This window comes from Cajanus cajan, chromosome 1 (assembly GCF_000230855.2).
Source record: "Cajanus cajan strain Asha chromosome 1, NIPB_CcT2T_4, whole genome shotgun sequence".
In the NCBI taxonomy this organism is placed as follows: Eukaryota; Viridiplantae; Streptophyta; class Magnoliopsida; order Fabales; family Fabaceae; genus Cajanus; species Cajanus cajan.
Window position 1 is genome coordinate 80,471,128 of NC_138517.1, and position 22,862 is coordinate 80,493,989.

Sequence of the window (22,862 nt, forward strand, 5' to 3'; positions counted from 1 at the left end):
GAATCAAGAAACGTTGTCCCACGAAAAAGAGAATACCACTCGAGACTTAGCTGATTGGTTAGATATATAGTGATGAACATCTCTTTCGAGCTTTTAATGTTCTTTGTTTCATAAACAAATGTTATTGAGTTTTAATTTTGGCTCTAAGGTCAGGATAAAACCCTTGTTGTCTAGGCTACAAACTCGGCTATGGTCTATTTAGATAACATTTTCCATAAATACTTTTAAGAAAAAAATTGAAATACATTTCCCATAAATTAAAATCTTGTAAGTTAAAAATATTTTTTTTCTTCAGAAAAATAATGTGAGAGCTTTTACAAAATAATTTATACATAAACTAATTTTAATTAACAAAACAATTTATTTCATTTTTTTTATTCTATAGGAATTTTTTTCTAAACAGATGTTATCTTATATTCCAGCTACAGAACGTGTCAGTCGAAAGAAAATTCGATAGCTTCATTAACTAATAGTTGCTTAGCTTTGTCCTCTTAGCCCAACATCTTCCTCTAGCATAACTTTTCAAGATCAATTACACAAAATTCAACAGTCTCATAATGCAGCACACACACATATCAGTTTTAACAACTTTCCATAAGCATCCGAAGGACCTCAGCCAATGTCCTTGATTACCTTGGTATCTTCCTAAATTATGATAGTGTGAACAGTAAGTTGCGAGGTGCACATGGGAAATTTGGGCCGCAAAAGGACAGGCAAGAAGAATCCCTTACGGGCTAGAGAAAGAATGATGCAAATTTATAGATCTCTTTATTTGCAAAATCAGCTATAAGTTGATCGAGTGAAATCAGATAAACATGATATTAAACTTACATAAAGAATCAAAGAGAAGAAAATAGAAAAGAAACAGAAAACTAAATTAAACAAACAAAAAAACTACAACCTTATGGGCTGTGGCCAAAAAATTGGAGATGTGACACTCTCTTCACTATGGATTAAAGAGCTTCCGGAAAGGCCCGTCTTTCCTGTCTTTGGCAGCTTCAGTTAGAGCTAGGAACCGCTTGAACCCTGTGGTGGCAGCTCCTCGTCCAAGTGCAGCAGCCCTAGTTAAAACATCTTCCCGTGTCGCTATGAGTCCAACAGCAGAGGGACTAGGTACCACAGGAGCTACAGGAGGAGCTGGCACAATTGTAGGTGCAACCTGAGTTTGCTTAATTCCAGGCCCATGTTTGTTGAAATCATCAAGAATGCTTTGTTGATCAGATTTTTTCAGACCCTGAAAAAAATAATCATAGGTCATCCCAACATGAAGCAAAACTAACAAATCATGCATTCAATTGCATTTAAAAAACCAAAAAAAATTAGCATCACGTGCTAGCATCCATAAGCAAAGCATGAACATTAATATATATTAACTAATTTAGTTAACTGAACAAGTTATTCAAATTCAATTTTATTGTATGCATCTTCTGTTGGATTTAGACATTGCATGCTCCTCATCAATCTCAATTCTTCAGCAATTATATCTATACCTTCATACAATCCATTTACTAATGAGACTTATTGTAGGATTTAGGATTGCCAGAATAGCAGACACAACATTGTGCACGAACTTAGCAGTAAAAACTTACTCACATATCAAAGGGAGTAGAAACAAAGAGAGGGAATTACGAGGGGAAAGTTAGGCATGAATTTGGGAAGGGAGACTAGCAAATCCTCAAAGAGCTTTTGTATCTTTTCATTTTTCCTTTTTAAGATTCTATTTTTGTAATTGGGATTAATACCACTTTTCTGTAATGAGATATCGGGGTTCCTATCAGATTACTTGTTTTAACATTTTAATTTACTAAAGATATAATGTACTATTGAGTTAAATAACCTTGAACTGCTATAGTGAAAGATTTGTAAAGAATTACTAATTTTCAAAAACTGATTCTTCAAAGCACTTCATTGTAAGCTCATTAAGTTTGCAATATAACATTACTCCTTTCTTAAGAGGGTGGCCCATTTGCTTATGACTGTTCAGCTTGAATTAATGAACCAAATTGAAAATGAATTGAGTAATTTCATTTAATCATGAACTTAACCATAAAAGTTTATTTTATATATTCCATAAGAGCCTTGGAAGACTTTATCTCAATAACCAGAGGCCCAGAACAAACAAATAATGCATAAATGCAACAACCAGTAATCAACCAACTCGAGATTGATAGCAAGAAATAGCTAATCATAACCTTAAGCTCCAGGATTCGCTGAAACTCCATGGGTGTACCCTCAGGAAGCAATGCACGGTAAGTATCTGCCACAGAATCAACTGGAGAAAGTATAACCTAAACATGGATACCCAAGCAAATTTGTCAGAAGTCAGAAGGAATTATTTACATGCTTGGCTTTGATTGATTTTAGGTAAAAGTCTTGTTTCCTTCAAAAACTCCTTCAATTAGATTTTGATTATAAGATGTTTTGAACCAATACTCCTTCAAATAGATTTTGATTATAACATGTTTTGAACACAAAATAAGCTTACAACCCAAACAAATCAAATTATGTTTACATAATAAAAAATTTACTAATAAATGGACAACCAACCTTCAAAAGGGCCTCGGCTTTGCTCATCTCACGGCTTACAAACTTGGAATAACTAGCAGCACCTGATGTCTATCACAGAAAATAAGCAGGCAGTTAGTGTTATGACAAGAGACAAACCAGTAACAAGCACATAACAAATTGACAATTAGACATGCAAACAGAGTAAGTCATGTTCACTATTAATTTATTTGAAAAGGGAAAGCTCCTATTGAAAACGATCTTTAGTCAATGCGGTGCAATATAGTTCAAGTTGTACCTAAGTAGTAGAAATAACTGAGTACAAATTAGTATCACCTGTCTACCAAGGGAAGGAACTTCAAGAAGGATTGTCTTTACAGCTTGGGTATCCAATAGCATCTGCAGAAATCAGCTCATTAACTTATTAACATCGTTAATTGGGTAGCAAGAGTTCCTTAGGAAAAAAAAAAGTTTATTACAAAAACAAAATCAAAGATACATAAATAATACAGTTTGACAAAAAAAAAATAAAGCCATTCAGTCTACAGTTTGACAAAAAAAAATAAAGCCATTCAGTCAAGTATTTCATTGCAGTCGTGAAACAAAATAGACTAGGACTATTTTGTGTTATTTTTCACATAAGAATTGGATGATAATTGTGCTAATAAGGATATGGATATCTTTTCTTATTTTTATGGATTTTATCTTTGATAAGATATCTAGTGAAAGGAAATTTATATTTTATTAAGATTGTATATTTAATTAGGATTTATCTAAGGTTTTTATTTATTTACTTATGATTTTATTATCTTTGGGTTATAAATACCATTTAGGTGCGTTATGGATTCAGAGATTAGCATAATTGTAATTGATATGTCCATCATTCAGAGAATACATGAAACATGAATCCAGGGAGCACTCCACCTAGAGGAGCACTCTAGGATCAGGGGAGCACCCTTCAGAGAATATATGAAACACGAGCCCAAGGTGGTAGGGAACATCATGGGCTCTAACGTCTAAACGCTTCAGGCAAAGACAACAGATAATGTTTTTATTTATTAAATTAACATACCATTTAAGAGTACGAGTGAAGAAAGTTCTATTTCAAAACTTTCAACAGAGAAGCCCAGGAGAAATCCTTCAAGTAACCACCATCTTCTGATTTGGACATTTTGAAGAGCTCTTTATAGGGATCTGATTAGGGTATTAAAAAATTCCTTTCTATTTTTTCTTTTTTTTTTTGCTATTTTGATTTAGGGTTTTGGGGGGCCCTTATCCTCCCCGTAGTAATTTTCTCTCTAATAAATTCATTTATCAATCAAAAACGTGAACCAGCTAGCAAGTATGAACCCATCAAAGCTATGCTTTGATTTTAACATTCAAGTAACTAATAGGAATTAAAAGTGGAAAGAAAATAAAAAGACAGCCAGTACCTGTTGAGCTCCAGTTTCTGATATTTGCTTGCATTTAAAAATGTTAGAATAAAAGCGTGGACCAAGAGATGATGCAAGCTGTAGATAAAAATAAAAGAATAGATTTAAAAAACACAACTAACTACACGCCATGTGAATTATTAGAGATGATTAAATCAACAAACTAGCATGAGATGCTATCAAGAATAAACTTCAGAAGATATTTAAGAAACGATTGAAGATGAATATGAAACAACAGAATGACATATTCACAACATGTATTTTTGTTAAAAACAATAAATAAAAAAAATTATTGTATACTTCATTAATTATAAAATTGTAATTATTATGCTAGAAAAGAAACTATTCCTAATACCAATTTTTATGTCAAAAACCATAGTTCATGTTCATGTATTCAATCCACATTATCACCAATCACCTTGTCCAGAAAGAACTGAAAGTAGACAGGTGACAGAAGACTTCCAAGAGCAGGAATGCTAGTAGTTAGAATCAAATTGATGGCATTAACATACCTGAAAGAAAATAGTACAGATAAACTAATGATCTTTGTCTGGAATGATAATCATTTGTTAAATTTTATTAAGGAAATCAACTTACTCTGATTGATCACCAACACTCTCAAGGGTACCCCAAGGGACACGTGTCATTGCAGCCATTTCAATGTCGAATTTAGTTTCCAGACCATGCACCAAGGTCACCAATGATTTTGTTATAACAGCCGAAAATTCATCCTATATAATTACATAGATCTGTTAGAATGAGAGCTGTAGAAGAAAAATAAATAAACACCGAGAGAGAAGGCATTAATACCTGCACTTCAGACATATCCACCCCATCTGAGAATTGAGGGTCAATTATTTTAGAAACGCTTTCAGCCAGTTCCCCAGCCTGTCAAGGACAAAGCTAAATCAGAAAATCAGGCATTTACTCATTATCAACTGGATGAAGAATGTCAAAGAAACTAACTAACCGTTTTGTGGCAATATTCAGCTGAATTTACAATGTAACAAATCACCCTTTCGTCCCTATCAGATGTCTGTTCAACATTTCCAAAGATTAAATAGAAAGCTGTTTGACAGCATGAATATGTAACTTCTCACTACTATGAAAAACCAATTGCTGTGAAGATACCTTTATTTGTCCATCCATGCCTGTGGCTGCAGCAACAATTCCAGTGCCCCCCTTTGGGAGTCTTACAAAGAGCTTTGTAGCATATGCTTTAAGAATTCTTTGGAAAACCTAAGATTGAAAGAGAACAAAGTCATACATTGTATCAAGCTAAATCCACTACAATCCAGTATGCAGTGCAATTAAAAACTAATTTGCTTTCATCCACACAGTTAAATAATATTAATTTTAATGCATTAAAAAATTATAACACTGCTGCCAAAGATGACATCCTTATTATGAACTCTTCTTCCACATTCAGCTATACTTAATACATTACATAAGCCACAACAGGCAACTCTAAAATAAGATGTGGAATAATTATTTGTATGTCATCATTAATTATATCAAACAGTTCTGCATAAAGAAAATGCAATTTAATCTGAAACCAGCCTTGACCTATGCTCTAGAAACCAAAGAATTCACACTTGTTTTGTCCTCTCTCTCTATCTTTTAAATGGGAAGAAACTTCATTAAAAGAAAATATAAACTATGAAGGAGGAAAATAGTATATCATCCTAACCAAATAAACAAAAACAAAAATCAGCAAAGAAACCAAACTCATAAGTACAATTATGCTCCTTATCTGTCTCTGAACATCCGGAGCAGACTCTTGACTAACACATTAACAACAATAAAAGAAAATAACTTTTACTCAAACTGAAATGTCAGAAACAACAACAATACCTTGTTAAGCTTGATAAAAAGAAGATGCATCAAAATAATAACATTGTAAGAACAGATGATATTACATGACTGACTGAAACAATGCCTACTATTGTGCTTCATGATAAATGAGTAGCAGAAGCTAATTTATAACTATTATCTAAGTGAAAAAAATTCTTTTAATAGAGGGCCTTCCTTCTGGGTCCCATGAATGAACTAAAGGCCTTCCATCTTTAACAGAGTTCAAGGAAATGTCATACTAGAATCAGCACAACCACGTATCAGCAGCAATAGATGGAGCCCTTCAACTTTAATTGAGCAAGGGTTGTTTTTTTTTTTGCTCTTTTCCTTTATTAAAGAAGTCCATTTGATAAAAGTAAATATGTTGACATAGATAATAGCAAGAAATTATATTTTGATTTCAATGAACATAATGAGCAATTGTCCACAATTTGGACACAGATTCAAAACAACTATCAAAACAAGGAAAAAGAAAAGGCAGAAAATGAACTTAAAAAGCTTATATGCATTATCACTTATATAAAATAGAAATGTTAAACTCTATAATTAAGGAGTTTACCTTGAACAGATTGAATAGTGTCTGGTTCTTTGTTAAAGCACTGCATCTCTTCAAGCTTCTCTTGATTATAAGAAACAACTGTGTAGCATGACAGAAAGCAATCAAGGACGAAACATAACAAAAACTGATTGTAAAAAGGATGTACTTGTGAAAGTTGTGAAAATAAGATTATTTCACCAATTAATTATAATCAAAATGAATTATTGTTTGGATAAGTTTGCTGGAAAGCAATTTTGAAATATTTAATTTCATTGAGAAACGACATAAAATTAACTTTTTTATACACTAAATCAGCTTTAAGAGGAAAAAAGTTGTTGAAAAATAATCATAAACTTCAAATTTTCAAATTCATCAAAACAACTTATTTTTCAGAGGAAAAAAATTGTTACAAATTTAAGTTGTTGTCCCAAATAACTTGCTTTTTTTACACAAAAAATAGCTGAAAGTTAAGAAAATAATCTTTCCCAAACACATGAAAAGGGAGAAAAAAATATTAAGCTATCTAGTCACATTACTCTTTAAAAACAGTTAATCAGATACCACCTATGAGAATTTCTAAGAGCTCTTAAGACATGAAATGATGTCGAGAGGCAAGTATCTCTGGCTGTATCATAACCTGTTAAGTGTTCAGAGATCAAGGGGCTCACCTGCATGCTACTGGATAAAACACTACTCTGACTTCCCTCCTCAATATCCCACGTCTCTTCCTATAGTGGATGAAATGTTTAATCAAGGTGCAAAAACGAATCAGAAGAAAATCACAGAGCATATATATAAAAGGGGACACACAAAATACCTGAACAAGTTTCTCCAGACTTTCCATTAGTGTCTTCTCTTCCAATTCTACATATACAGTTAAGTGAGGTTCAAAGCAAGATGAAATAATTCCCCGGAAGTTGAACTGTCCAAAACAACCCAAATGCTTGTCAGGTCTGTCTTAATGAAACGTGCCAATAGGAATAAAATGCGAAAACCTCCAAGTCACAATTACAACTAACAATACATGAAATTCCAAGAGAAGTGAGTTCTTTTACATCAACCTTGCTTATTTCTCATTTGGAATCTTTTACTTCCATCTTTTGCACTTTGATGAATATGAAAATAATTATAAAATAATAAACAAATACATAAACTGAGAGGCAACTGTTTGACAAGAGTTGCCAGATAAGTACAAAAGAACTGCATTTGTGAAATCAAGAAAACATCAGTCCAAAAATTTTCTGGTATTTAGAAGGAAAAATAGGAGAAAGTAACCTCCAGTCAAGATTTGAAAACTTTAAAATAAAGTAATATCATAATGTAGCACTAGCGCATTCTTTTTTTGGAGAGGTACAAAATTACTAAACATGCGTCACACAAACCTGGAATGATTAGATAAAAAACCACTTAAGATAACAGTGACCAAGAAAAGCAAGAAAAAAATTACAGGAAGACAAACCAAAAAGGTTAATCCCCCAAAGCATTTATATCATCGTGACAACACCTCACAGACCACAATTGAAATTTCATGTACATAATCTATAAAATCAATTATATGTATTAGAAAATAGTCAAATGAAACCATACCCCAGCTCCAGGCACAGCCAAATCTTTACTTCCATCTTTTTCCTAGTTATACAAAAATAGAACATGACGGTCATTTGATAACTACAATTTCGAAAAGACGGAAAAAAATTATGAATAAGTACTATCAACTTCAGCAATTTATAATACATACTTCACTGTCACCTCCTTGATGTGCAGCAAGCTTTTTTTCATACTTCTTCCGGATATCCAAGGCACTGCTACCAGAATTAGTCCCTCTACCTATTTCTTCAATTTCATTCCCAATCTCTCTGTTTTGAGTGCCTCCCCCAAATTTCTCAGCCAATTCATCCTCAAACTCTAAAGTTCTTTGTAAAGCCTGCAAGAAATTAACAGATGAAACACTGAAACAACATAAAAATCTAAGTGTTGTCCTCCTAAATAAAAGATTGACAATGAATGCATTGTAATCAACATCTATGAAATAACAAAAAAAAAAAAGTCCATCCACAGTTATTTTGTAATTAAAAGCCCTGGAAAAGGGAAATAGTGACAAGGAAGTGTAGCTGCAAAATATGTCAATTATTATAACAGCATTGTCAGTATTTCATTATTTATAGGCTTACCAATAACAAGGTCCCAACATCTGGCTTTTCCTTTAAATTAGCAAGAATGTCCTCAAGTTGTTTCCTGTAAAAACAAGTATCATACCCACAATAATATTATTGTATATAATAACCCTGAACGGAGTTTATTATATATATGAAAAGACATAATATTCTGTAAAATGCTTAATTCCATCATTTTTTTTGCAAAACCACAACATATTTGAAATATACAACAAAAACATCTGAGAATTTTGGCAACTGATTAAATTTGATGTTGGAAATTCAAAATCAGATAGATGAGGAAATGAAGTCCAACTAACATTCCAAACTGCAGCAATAAAATTATTCATATTCAATAAATTAAAATGTCATTTCCCAACAAACAAGAAGTAACCATCTTTTACTATGGCAATGGTTTCTTTTAATGGAGAAGGTGCGAAAGATCCATTGTTATAACTTAATATAAAGATATATTTAACAGTGTGCATATAAACAAATAAACACCATACCTTGTCTTCTTGCAAAATAGGATACAAAGCCGATACGAAACATGCCATGAAGGTGGAAATATTTTCCAAATTTCTTCATTTGATCTCATTCGGCGCTTAATCCATGCATATCTTCGTTCAGTTTTATCCAACTTTGCAAGTTCTAAAAGGTGTACAAAAAAAAATTAAAAACCAAATATAGACAAAGTAACTAACACAAAATTAATGTAGCAGATAAATCAAACATACCAGCTCCTTCAAAAATTTGCTCATACGAAGTAAGCTCCCTATTGCAGAAATTATTTACCAATTCTTCCCTTACAGAAGGCTCTAATGCATCAACCACCAGGCAGGCATCAGACAACTGCTGTAATAAATTAGCTTCTTCTGTCTCCTTTCCGGTGCCTAAGCTGAGACAAAAAGAGAAAATTGAGGAAGCCAGTTACACATAGCCCTCTTTGGAATCAAACAGCTTTCTATATCTAGGGAGGTTAATAACATGCCATACAAAAAAAAATATAAGAAAAAAAATATAGACAAGCAATCTAAATGAACATTGTATATTCAATTCACATTTGCCCATAGAAATTTCAAAACAGAACAGAAGATTGAAAATTTGAAATCAGTCAGAACAATATACCTAGAAAAATCAGAGAACACATGTGACTTGAGTATTTGCTTGATATTCTTAAACTTCTCCCTCAGTTCTATGATCTTTGGAATATCCCTGTAGGCCTCAAAGTGACTACATAACTGGTTCACTGCCTGAATTACAAGATGTCAGTATCAGTAAATCCATAGATAAAACAAACTCAAGGAGTTGAGTTTATAGATTAGTTAACTAAACAAAAAGCATTACTCGGACAAGATATCCAAAAACAATCAAAATATCATTGTTCAAAATCAATGAAGCTTAAAAGTTAAAACCTAAAGTCAGATTACATGCTATGCAAAGGAAACAGAAAGCCTCAAACTACTAGGACAAACCACTCAAACGAAAGAATCAAGTAACTAAAATTGAAAAAGGAAAATAAATTTTTAATAACAATGGTAACTCTAACTGATAAGCTATGATTGGAATAACAAAATTGCATACCCCTAGACTTCTAAAGAACTAATAATCAAACCCCAATTCAAGCTCCAATACAAATACATCACAAATTAACACAATATCATAAATATCACCAGCTAATCACACAAATGCAGACACTGCAGTGACGATAGATTTTCTTTTTACCAAAATGACGCAGGCACACACTCTACACCAATGCAGTAAACAATAGTAATACAAAAATACTGTAAAGATAAATTGGATACCTCCAGCTGCGCAGCTGCCTCTTTATATTGACGTTTTGAAGCCATGACTTGAAGCTGTTCAACAGCAGAGACTGCCATATAATAGGTAAGCATGTTGAAGTAAAATATCAATAAATGTCTATGCATCTAAAAATCTATAGAGTATGCAACCAACCTATAGAATAGATGCACCATTTGCATTTGTAAGCTAAATTTGTATCAACTTGGTTTAAATGTTTTGCATCAGAAAAATACTCCAATGGTTTTTCTTAAAATTTGGGCTTAGAGCCTAACTTGACCCCACAAAACTTGCTTGTAAGGCAAGAATTGCTCAAGCCTTATAAGGACTACATTGACCATATTTCTAATTCGTGTGAGATCTAAACCCACAAAGAGTCAATGTCCTAGTGACTCCACACTAAGACACTTCACTCAGCTTTTTTGGTCAAGCTTGCTGTAAGTAACCCTTTCTAATACACTTGTGGGTTAGGGGTCATTATAATTGGGACAGTTTTCCTACAGTTAATTTTTAAACATTCAGTGCTACTGTTACATGGACAGAAATAGAAGTACAGTTGCAACCATCACATGTTAGTTGTTTGTTGCAATTGATAATGGGAGAGATTGTACTATGTCCACATTTTTAAGGCAAAACAATGTAAAATGATGTATAAGCAAATTGGGCTATATGATTCAAAACTATGTCTAGCAGGATTATAAATTTAACCATGCCAGAGCTCACTCTAATCACATAAACGCTCTCAGAAGTCAGCATTTTTTGTTTTTTGTAATTTACAGATTATGCACATTTGCAATTAGACGGCTGTATTCCACAATAGGTCAACATCATAAATAAATAGAATTACCCAATATCTACTTGTTTCACCAAAGAACTACACTAGCTCAAGCTGTTTAACACATCTAACAAGCCACACTTGTATAAAGTACAATTTCTTGAGTGTTAAGCCGAGCAAGCTTAAAAACCATAAATAAATAAATAAACGTTTTCTTGTTTTACTAAATATAAAAGGTGGAAAAGCAAGATTTACCAAGCATTGTAAGCCTATGAAGTGCAGTAATTGTGGTGGTTATATGCTTCTTTGCAAAGTCCAGTTTCTTAATGTCACGGCATATTTCTTGAACCATTGTTTCACTCTGGACAGCTTTAGTTTTAATCTCTCGGATCTTATACATTAGTTCCTGCATTTACAAAACCAGAAGACACTGACAAAACGCAACACAACGGTCGGAGCAGGAAACTACTTCGCACGCGTACATACCTCGACGGCACGTGTGGCAGCAGCGAGATCCTCCTTCGCCTTAGTTCCTGAATTGCTCTGAAATCAGAGAATCGGAGCCATGAGAGAGCGAAAACCACGGAACAAATCCAAATCACGCGATGTCAATTGAAGAGATTTTAACACCTGTTGGCGAACCGCGGCAAGAATTCCAGCATCGACGGTCCGAATCTCGTTCTGGATTTTCTGCATCAGCGGCTCCACGCCGGATAGAGACGCCTCTGCATGATGCGGAAGTTTGAGAAGCTAAACAATCGATTAAAAGCGCTTGTGCTCGTTACTGAAAATGAGATTCGTGGCGTACCGTTGGGGAACATCTGGTTGATGTACTCCAGCGCGCTTGACTTGTCCATTGGTGAGGGTGACAATAACCGCAATCAGAAAAGCATGAACGGTGGCGATGGCGATGGTAATGTTCAGATCTCTAAGCTCGCGAGTTCAACGCCATTTGTGCTCTTCGATTGGGCGCGGATCCGATTACAGAGCTGTGTGCGTCTTGCTATGGCGCTAGTGATAGTCGTTTTCGATTTTCATCTTCTTCAACCTCTGGACGCTGCTCTAATATATGAAACTCGGAGGACTTGTAATGAAATTTTCATTTAGAAAATGGAAAAGACTAGAACATACATTATGACTTATGAGCTATAACATAATACATCCATAAGAATTAGTACATTCTTTTTTTCTTATATCTCCATTTATATTATTTATTATATTTCAAATTTATCTCTTTTATTCTTTTAATTGTACAAATTATTACATAACTTAATTTTTGTTATTATCAGGTTCTTTTCTTAGTATAAAAGCTTACCAACTTTATTAATGATCCATCTTCACTTAAAATCTGTCTAAAATATTCACCATGTCAAGTAGTAGGGTTTGTTGAACAATTTATTGTACAAATATCACTTATCAGTGTTATGCTTTTTTATTTTTTATATGTATTTTTATTTGGACCTATATAGTTAAAATAATACTAAAATATTCACATTAATAGTAGATATCAATTAAATTCTTTTTTTTTACTTCATCTATTAAACTTTTTTAAATTTTAATAGCAAAATTTAAAGTAAAATCACACTATGTATCCAAAAAAAAAAGGTACAATTAAAATCACACAAAGCACTCTTCTCTCTTTTCTCTTGAACAATAAATATATATATATATATGTATATCATTGATTTTGGAACTAGCCAACTATTGTGGTGATGGGAAGGAATTCCTATCAATGACATGGCAAACGTGGGTTTTTTCAAAAAAAAATAAATAATAATTTTACAACTAAAAAACAAAACCATAAAAAATAAAATAAAATAAATCATTTTGATTCCATTTTAGTCCATCGGAATTTGCTTATAAAAACTTACAACTACCCTCAATATGACCTTTATTATTCTAAGAAGGCAAGAATAACTAGATTGTGACTATTTATAATAATGTTTTTCCTTCCTTATTTAGAAAGATTAGTATTTAAATATAACATTAAGCATTTGACTAACCCAACTTGGTTGTATGTCTATAAATTTGAACTCTAAAGTCCTACTTTAAATTGAAAAAATCCTAATTATAACAAATATGATCCTAGAAGCAAATTGTCAATTCCTCTCTTAGTTATGTGATTTGCTAATATCTTCTCAAATGGTCAAAGCATGAATTCCAATATAGCATTAAATCAAGGAAAAATTCTTAGAAACAAATTTCTTGTGTGTTGTTATTTCGGTTAATTATGTTTTGAAAATTTTCCAATGCTCCTTGTCTTGTAGTTAAGCTATGATAATTTGTTGTATCATGGCTACACAAATTTTATCATGCCATGCAAATTTTAGATATTACTCATTTTAGATATTTCTTGTGTTGTTATATCTAAAATAAGCCTAAAGTAAAACAATATTTATGCATATCTAAAAAAAAACATTATTAAGTAAGTTTCATATGAATTTCATTAAAATCATAAACTCTTTTTTTTTTCAATCTAACTCGCAAAAATTAATTCAGCTATTAAAGAAAACAAGCTTATAAATAAAAACATGATAAAAGAAATATATTAAAAGGCAAAATCCTATCGGTTAGTGTTTTGAAATTACTTACCAGAGATCAATTAATATACCCATTATATTAATTTTTATTTTTTAATTATTTAAAAATAATTATTAAATAATATATTGGCTTAAAGACATTTTTATCCAAGTATGTAGTTAGAAGACTCAATTGATTCCCTGCAAGCTTAGGGACCCAAAAATGCACTTTTTTCTTCGTTAAACTGTAATAATGCACGGGAAATTACCAAAGCAAAAAAGGAAAAATTGTTTAATTTATTTATTTATGTATTATTATAAATTTATTTAGTTATTATCCCAAGACCTGAGAAGGAGAATAGAATTTGAAAGGGAATAAGGAGAGAATCTAATCTAATATAATAAAAACACAAGTAAACAACATTCCATTCTGATTTGGGTAGGTAATAGTCGAATCCAATCCAGCCTTATCGAAACGAATCAGCCTTGGCCGAAGATAATTGGAAATATGGAATATATAAAAAAGCATTCACAATTCACATCACATTATTCCCATCATTTTTTAATCCATGTCCAACCACCAAAGCATGAAGAACAACTTGTTATTGTTGAAATTGAAAGTGGTAGCTCTGAAGTTAGAGCCTGCTCTCTAACCAAACTAAGAACAATTTAGTTGTGATATAATGTTATTTCTTGCAACCTTTTTCCCCTTGTGATCTAATCACGTCCCAGACATAGACCTGTGTGTTGCATGGACACCCTATGGTCACTGGTCACTGGATCACAGAGATTTTCAAAACAAAAACTACAAAAGAGCAGAAGTCAGAAGAGAATATATCATTTTAGATTGACCCCTCTTTTGAGCAGTAACCAAAATGGAAAACGCAATAATTCAATCAATTACTTGTCAAAAGTCAAACATTTTTCCAGCCAATTCTTGACTTCAACAGGTCCACTTGGATTGGAGGTTTTAGGTTTATAATAGAGAAGGAGTTGAGGAGGCTCCTGTTTCAATTGTGTAGTGCATTGCTCTTCATTTAATATTGTAGCAGTGAAATTACCATTATACTTTGAACTTGGATGCCACTTTTGCAATACCTAAGACAAACAATTCATCAAGGAGAGATCAACTCTTAGAGAAGTATATGAGATTGGCTAACTGTCTGCCCAATAACTATAATACCTACGAACAATATATCATATACAAACACAAATCAAGGTGTCACAGATACATGGTGTCAATGCTTTAGATGGAGAGACCTTACAAGCTCCATTCCAAAAGTTGATTAAGAGATATCAGTGTAGTTAAGTTTCCACTTTGATTCGGATCCTATTCCAAGACCAATAAGGACATTAGATCTAATATTCTCCAATTCTAACCGGTAGATAGCCTATTGCCTTGGTAAATTCCCAGCATAGCCCCTGCACAGTTCAAGGCCACATGTTATTCGTAAATTAGTAATTGTGAATACCACCACATGCTAACAAAGGCATAAATAATGAGCAAACAACAATAATTACATAACTGAAATATATAAGTAATGGAGTAAACACAGAAAGGCAATGACCATTGTTAATTTTGGGCAAACAACTTTGTAATTTTTTTTTTAAAAAAAAAGGACTATTGACTGTTAATATGTTATATTTGTCATGCTATACTAGGGTATTCCTCTCTGTAAGTCAGACACAATCACAACTGTATTAATTCAGTAAATGCTACTGATGATGAATTGATCATGAATCAAATCATATGAACAACTTCTTACCAGTCAAAGGAACGGTTAGATGAGATGTATTGGAGGAATAGGAAAAGAGATACTTACTGGTTGACTTGTTTCAACACTCAATACTAACCAATGATCTACAAGAATGAGGGGCCGATATGCACTGCCTTTGTATGTGACAATGCCAGGATAATGTAGCTATTGGATGCTTTCATCTTAGCAAGCATACCAGAAATCACCCTAATAGCAGTAAAGCCCTCGGTTGTTAGTTGTCTAGCTGAACAATCAAGCAGATAGTGAGTTGGCATGTTGATTGAAGCACGGAACATTGATCCAACTATTCCCAGCTTCCTTGACCAACCCTTTTGTCCTCATGATGCTTCTCAGTTCATCAACACAATCCCACCTGCCAATGGCTGCATAAAAGTTTGACACAAGCACAATATAGCTAGCATTATTGGGTTCCAACTGCAAGAGATTCTTTGCAGCCAATTCACCTCTTTCAACATCATTATTAAGACTACAAGCGTTCAACAATGCTACCCATACTCCCGAAGTAGGCCTAGTACCCTGCTCAACCATATTATGATACACACACCACACCTCTTCTATATTACCCGCTCGGCCTAAGATATCAATGTAGCAAGCATAATGCTCTGGATCCGGCTCAAGACCATACTTCTCCCTCAACAATTCAAAATATTTTCTCCCTTCCTCCACCAATCCAGAGTGATTGCAAGCCGATAAAACCGACAAAAAAGTCACCAAATTCGGCAACACCCTACCTCCATCCTCCCTCATCTTCTCAAACAGCTCAACAGCTTCACGCCCTTGCCCGTTTCTTCCATATGCATCAATCATACAACTCCAGGAAATCACATCCTTGTCACAAATCCCATCAAACAACGTCCGAGCATGCGAAACCTTCCCACATTTCGCATACATATCCAACAAGACATTGCAAAGCTGAGTGTCAAAATCAAAACCCCAACGAACCGCAACACAATGTATCTGCCTCCCTAACCACAAATCCAAATTCTCAGAGCAACCAACCAAGGCACTGGTGAGTGCAACTGCATTGGGCCTAACCAAGGCCATAACTCTAAAAGCCTCCAAATACCTCCTATTCCTAACACACCCAGAAACCATCGAGTTATGCATCATATCATCCTTCCAACCTTTCAAACCATAAAACACTTTCAAAGCATCATCAACACAGCCAACACTAGAGTAGAAATCAACAAGAGCAGTGCTCAAAACTACCAAGTCACGCCCCATACACACCACCAAACCATGAACCTGCCGCCCAAGCTCCAAAGCCTTCAAAGAAGCGCAAAGCTTCAACATTGAGCACAAAGTAAACTCGCTGAGCTCCACATGCTCCCTCCCCATCGCTCTGAGAACCCCAACAGCCTCAACGGGACGATCACGCCGCAAGAAACACGACAACAGAGCGTTCCAAGCGACAACGTCTCGGTGACCCATTTCGTCAAACACCTTCACAGCTTCATCGAGAGAGCCGTTTTTGGAATACATGTCAACAAGCGAGGTTTTTGCGACGGTTCCGGAATCGGAACCGGTTTTGAGCATTTGGGCGTGGAGTTGTGAGCCGAGTTTGGGAGCGCGTAAGAGGGGACAGGCGCGGAGGACGGAAGTGAAGGTGTAGGCGTCGAGGTCGGAACGCGCGCGGCGGAGGGAGCGGAAGAGGGTCCAGGCGGAGGCGGCGTCGGCGCGGCGAACGTGCGAGGCGATGAGGGAGTTGGCTTGGGAAATGTCTGAGGGGAAGGGAATGCGCGGTGACGGAGCATTCGCCGTCGTGAAAGCAGCGGTGACGCGGGGAGCGTGGCTGAGTGTCTTCCTCTTTTTCTGCTTCAGCTTGGCCGTCAATGGGCGCACGAACATCGTCGTCCACTGCTTCTACTACGGACACCCTAATACTTGTGTACTTATTGTGTGTTTGAATTTCAGTTACTAATGTCACACACTTTTCTTTCTCATTTTAGATGTTGAGGAATATGTTAATGTATGATGATTACTTAATCCTACACAATTGATATGTATTTTATATACATCCCATCAGTCTGATTTGTAAAATCATCGATAAATGGATCGATTAGTAAGCCTAAATAATAATTTGAAAAAAATATATCTTTTTTAAAAACAAAAGAAATTATTTTTAAATTATAATTTATTATACTAAAATTTATCAATATTTAAAATGATTTTAAATATTAAGATTAAATATATTACCAATACTTTTATAATAGTATTAAACTTTCAATATTAAAAATATCAAAATGCTTTATAAATAATTTAAATGTCAAATACTCATTAACTAAATATAGTTTTAATGTCATAATAATTTAAAAGTTAAATAAATAATCAAATATTTAAGTTTTAATATGTAAAAAATTAATTAGTAATATCTATAAGAAATTGCAAGCTCGCGAATTAAGACTAAAAAATTTGCAAATTCATATACCAAACTAAAAAATTAAGCATAGTTATATATATTTGAGAAAAAAATGTTTCTTATTCGCGAAGTTCATGATCTAATGGACCATTCCGCAAACTTGGATTCATCAACTACCCTTAGTTGTCCCGCTCTATTTATATACTCTTTAATTATTTTATTTTTTCATTGATGTGAAACTTAAGTTTTTTTTTTTAATATATTATCATGTTTAACATTGGGTTTGGTATGTAAATAAATAGTGAGCGACCATGTTTATGATCAAAGATAGGTGGGATTTTTTTTTCTCAATACACCCTCACACCCAACATTATTGGACTTGATATGTGTATTATTTGACTTATAAGTTGAAATGTAAGAACTGTTTTCCACTTATATACACTAATTTGGGCATAACATTAATCAATATGGAACTTCAGTTTTTTCTAATGCACTCTTTCATGTCCGATACTATTGTCTTAATGCATGTATAAATGGTGGATGGTCTTTTCAAGGGATCGAATATACACAGAACTTGGTTCTTTAGATAGTATTAGAGTCTATCCTAACGAATTTCTTGTTGGATTTATCAGACATTATCGGATAATTATCAGACTACTCATAAATATTCAATATTGGTTAACTTCACATTCGAGATGTTTGTTCCTTAATGTTAGAGAGGTGTTAGAAAATCCATGTCGACTAATGATATGACAAATTAATTTATATAAATGGAAAACAATATTCATCTTATAAATTAATTTTATAGAATTGAATTAGACCCGTAACCTATATTTTAAAAGAGTTTAGAGGTAGGAAAGAAGTGTCTTGTATCAGCATGGAAGACAACGAAACCACAAATATGTGTTAATATAAGGAGATATCCACATTTTCAATCATAAAGACAAGGTTATGTTAGCTTGCATTATTAAAAGAAAACAATTAAGTAAATTAAGATAATTGACTATATATATAAACCATTATAATCGACCTAATATTTAAAATTAAAATAGAATACATAACGTCCTAAATTTGGCCTTTATTTATTAATGTAATTCTAAATGTTTAAAAAAAAAGTACATTTGTTAGCATGGAATACATCAATGAATATGAATACATTTAAAAAATAGTACATTTATTAGCATGAAATACATTTATCTATGTTTATTATTGAATTCATTTTGTTTATAAGCAATGTAATTTGCATAGTGAAACTAAAAGGTCATTTATAATTTTTTCAAATCTAAATATATTTTTAGACTTTGAAATTTAAATTGTGTTTATTCTCTATATTTTAAAATATGAATATTTCAAACTCTATACTTAAATATCATCAATAAATTTATCAAATAAAACTCACATATTATTACATTAGTCATATAAAATTCATCTATTGATGTCTTTATTAAGAAAAAAAATACAGTGACCTTAGTTAGTAGTACACAACTTACTCAATTTGTCTTTATTAATTATGTCTTTATTATAAGAGAGAAAAAAATACATTGAACTTAGTTAATAGTACACAACTTACTTAATTTGTCTTTTTTAATTATGTTACTCAAATTGTCTTTATTGGTAGTAAACAATTTTTTTTTTTGCTTTTTTGAAATTACAAGACTCATAAAATATTTTTAAGTTTAAAAAATTTAAAAAAATTATCATAAATTTGATGGATTAAAAATATATTTAAATCATTTTTCTGGATTGGATTCAAGAAATATGGCACAGTTTATCATAATAGAGTAAAAAAACAAATTTATCATTAATATGTATTTGAAGGTTTGTTTTGTCTCTTACACCTTTGAAAAAATTTCATGCAAGGTTCAAGTAATGATATAGTTAATAGTGTGTTTGGATGAGGAATTTTACAAATTCAAGAAATTTTAAATTCTTGGTATTTGAATTCCTTTGATTTCAATTTCTATTATTTTTAAAATATTTTGTTTGGATTAGTCAATTCAAATTTCTTAAATTTTAAATTGTTAGATTGAATATGATAATTTTATTCCATCATAGTAAAATTGATTTTAAAAATATATTTATATGTTGAGATTTTTAAATTAAATTTTATAAAAATAAATATTGAATATCTAATAATTAAAAAAAATGAAGAGATAAGATAAAATATATATGTGAAATAAGAAAAACAAATATGAGAAATTTCAAATTCTCCCATTTTTGGGAGAATTTGAAACTCTACTATTTTAAGAAATTTCACAAATGATTGGATTTCAAATTCTTTGTAAATTCCTCATCCAAACAAAACATTTTCACCTCAAAGAATTTGAAATTCTTCAAAAAAAATGAATTACCCCATATAAATTTCTCATCCAAACACACCATAAAGAAAATGACATTCAAGTCGTGGTGTGTTTAAGTCAATTGTCTCACAACTATGTCAATAGTATATAATAAGACAATGCATTGGGAATCAACCATTGTGCATGTAAGAAGTTGTGTGTGTCTTAGGTGATAGGTGCAACACCTCGTGACATTACGTACATTGACTTGGCCAATGACAATTGTGAAAATGAAATGAAGGACAATTACCATACTTTAACACTTCATGTCATTACATTGTCTCATTCAATTTTCAGTCAAAATTTATCTTAATAATTACTATACTTTTTTATTAAGATTATTTATGATATATATATATATATATATATATTCTTACGAAGAGCATTATTATTATTTATTTCAAATAACTTATAAAATCATCTTACTTCGTTTATTTATTTTCTTAAACCAAACATCCTCGATAAAAAAAAAAAAAAAACGAGAATAAGTGGACAGAGTGGAGTGAGGTGAGAGACACGAGATATACATGGTGTGAGTTAAAGTCCTCACGTTTGAAAATTCAATCATACTTCGAGGTAAATTAAAAAAAAGAAAAAAGAAAAAAAGAATAAGAGTATGGAATGACGTGAGACTTGAGATATACATGGTGTAGGTTAAAGTCGTGGTGTTGAAAAACCGATGTGCACCTAAACTTCCAAATTAGCCGAATTTCAGATTCTCAAATCAAAGTCAGTTAAGTGCATCATTCACGTGCTAGATCCAACAACTCCAAATTAAATTATTACTTTGACAAATTAAATAATAGATTAAAAATTTTAAAATAGTTGGTTTATGGATAATATAAATTTGTAAATAGATAAATGAATGTAAATTTGTTTTGATATCAAATATTGTCATGGGAGAATCCTTAATGATACATTGTCAAAAGAACCTAGTAGTAGTCCTAACGTAAAACATTTTATGAATGTAGTATGCTCACGTCAGGCAACCAAGGTGAGTGATGTAGTTTTATTTACTATATGATGGGTACCAAAATGTTCCGGTACTAGGAACCAACATTGAAAAACTCTTACTGATATAGTGTCAAAAAAACCTCTAACGTTAGGCAACCAACATGTGAGATGCAATTTTATCAATTCCATGAAAGGCGCGTCAAAATGTTCCGGTATTGGAAATTGTCGTTGAATAACTCTTAGCAATATAGTGCCAAAAGAACATAACATCAATCCTGGCTTAGAACATTTGATATATGTAACCTGTCTTCCTATACCTAATCATCTCTATATATAGTGGTGTGACATCACATACATGAAACAATTTTCTTATTATAATCCCATAAATCACACTTTAATATTCGTAAATTTTGGTGTTTATGATCACTATCTTGTCCATCTTGCAGCTTACGAGATCTTATTAATTGCCTGAGTGGACAAGTGAATCACCTCACATCCAAGTTTTCATATGCGTAATTTTAGACTTTCTCAATATACAACATTTGTCGTTCATCTAAGAGATATCTTAATTGGTGGGTTTGAAATTTTGTTGTTATGCCTTGGGATGGTTAGTAGGAGACCACCATGGTACAAAGCCCTCAAAGCTCAAGCACAAGGGTGCAATAGTCTATATTGGATTGGAGTTTTGTAGATGCACCTTGGGTTGATTAGTAGGGGAGCAACACAACATAGAGTCCTCCAAGCTCAAACACGAGGGTGTGAAGTGTTTATATTGACTCAATTTTGTCAATACAATTTGGGTCGGTCAACGAAAAATCACCACAATACAAAATTAAATAAATATGTTTAGTTGAGAATTTGATTGTAAGAAATGATACTTGTACAATAAATTTATACAAAATCATTTTTTTAATCATTACTCTTCGCTTATCTTCTTTGTGATACATTAAAGATAAGATTCAATAATTATGCATTGTCGATGTATTATTTTTTCTTTTCATTTTAGCTAATCAAAAATCACAATCAATATAATTTTTAAGATAATTATTATAAAAATTAATAAATATATAAAAAGTAAAATAATTAACTATGAAGACAAAACTCAAATATGTGCTTTTGTTGCTCAAGATGTCTTTGTTTCAAGTAATGGTTTTTTATTCTTGAAAATGCGAAGATAGAAACATTTATTCTCATGCTTTTTATAGGATTATAAAAAAATATTTTTGGACAAATTTTATCTTCTTTTTTGTTCGTCCCTGGAGTATCTGATAGCAGTGACTAATCTCTTCACTACTTGGAGGCACCTCAAAGGGTGGGATAGCTGGCCCCAAAATTTAAGCATACACAAGACAGGATGTGGATCAATCCCTATCGCTGAACCACACGCTTGGAGTTTGGCCCAAATTTTATTCTCAAGAATATAAAACATTCACGCTTAATATATTTATGATTCTCAATGGGTATCTTATATTCTCATAATATTAAAAATTATTATTTTTAATAACTAACTCTTATTTTCACTTATTATTCCGCATTTTCGTTTATTTTTAATTTTAATTAAATAATTTTTTAATTAACAATGTCAACCACGTTTATGAAAATAATATTTCTGCAAATAAAATTTTCGAAAACAATATTATATTTCGAAATAAACGCCTATCAAAATTATTGGGTGAATTAATAAGAATGGTATATTTGCAATTTAATTTATAACATGAATTCATTTTTTTTATTTAACGAATAAAAATATTAAAAATTTATCATCCTTTCACTTCTTTTTGTCAAATAACTTTAACTTTCGCCCTAATTATTTTTTTATATTTTTATTTCTTTCCTCCTATCAGACAACGAA

General features: G+C 32.3%; 2 protein-coding genes across 2 annotated transcripts; both read right to left on the reverse strand.

The window, feature by feature from the left end:
* Positions 1–746: 746 nt before the first annotated feature.
* On the reverse strand, positions 747–12,192 carry HIT1 (Membrane trafficking VPS53 family protein). The gene is made up of 24 exons (XM_020365147.3): positions 11,870–12,192; positions 11,692–11,786; positions 11,548–11,604; positions 11,317–11,467; positions 10,289–10,359; positions 9,612–9,736; positions 9,221–9,381; positions 8,993–9,134; positions 8,502–8,565; positions 8,069–8,254; positions 7,918–7,959; positions 7,148–7,252; positions 6,999–7,058; positions 6,352–6,429; positions 5,070–5,177; positions 4,909–4,974; positions 4,749–4,826; positions 4,536–4,669; positions 4,357–4,450; positions 3,939–4,016; positions 2,842–2,904; positions 2,548–2,616; positions 2,193–2,288; positions 747–1,234 (listed from the first exon to the last, which is right to left on the reverse strand). The coding sequence occupies exons 1-24, from the start codon at positions 11,916–11,918 to the stop codon at positions 947–949; spliced, it is 2,460 nt and encodes an 819-aa protein (XP_020220736.2). The 5' UTR covers positions 11,919–12,192; the 3' UTR covers positions 747–946.
* Positions 12,193–13,956: 1,764 nt separating this feature from the next.
* On the reverse strand, positions 13,957–17,327 carry LOC109803202 (Tetratricopeptide repeat (TPR)-like superfamily protein). The gene has a single exon (XM_083064134.1). It carries the CDS (start codon positions 17,204–17,206, stop codon positions 15,590–15,592), a length of 1,617 nt encoding a protein of 538 aa, XP_082920260.1. The 5' UTR covers positions 17,207–17,327; the 3' UTR covers positions 13,957–15,589.
* Positions 17,328–22,862: the final 5,535 nt, after the last annotated feature.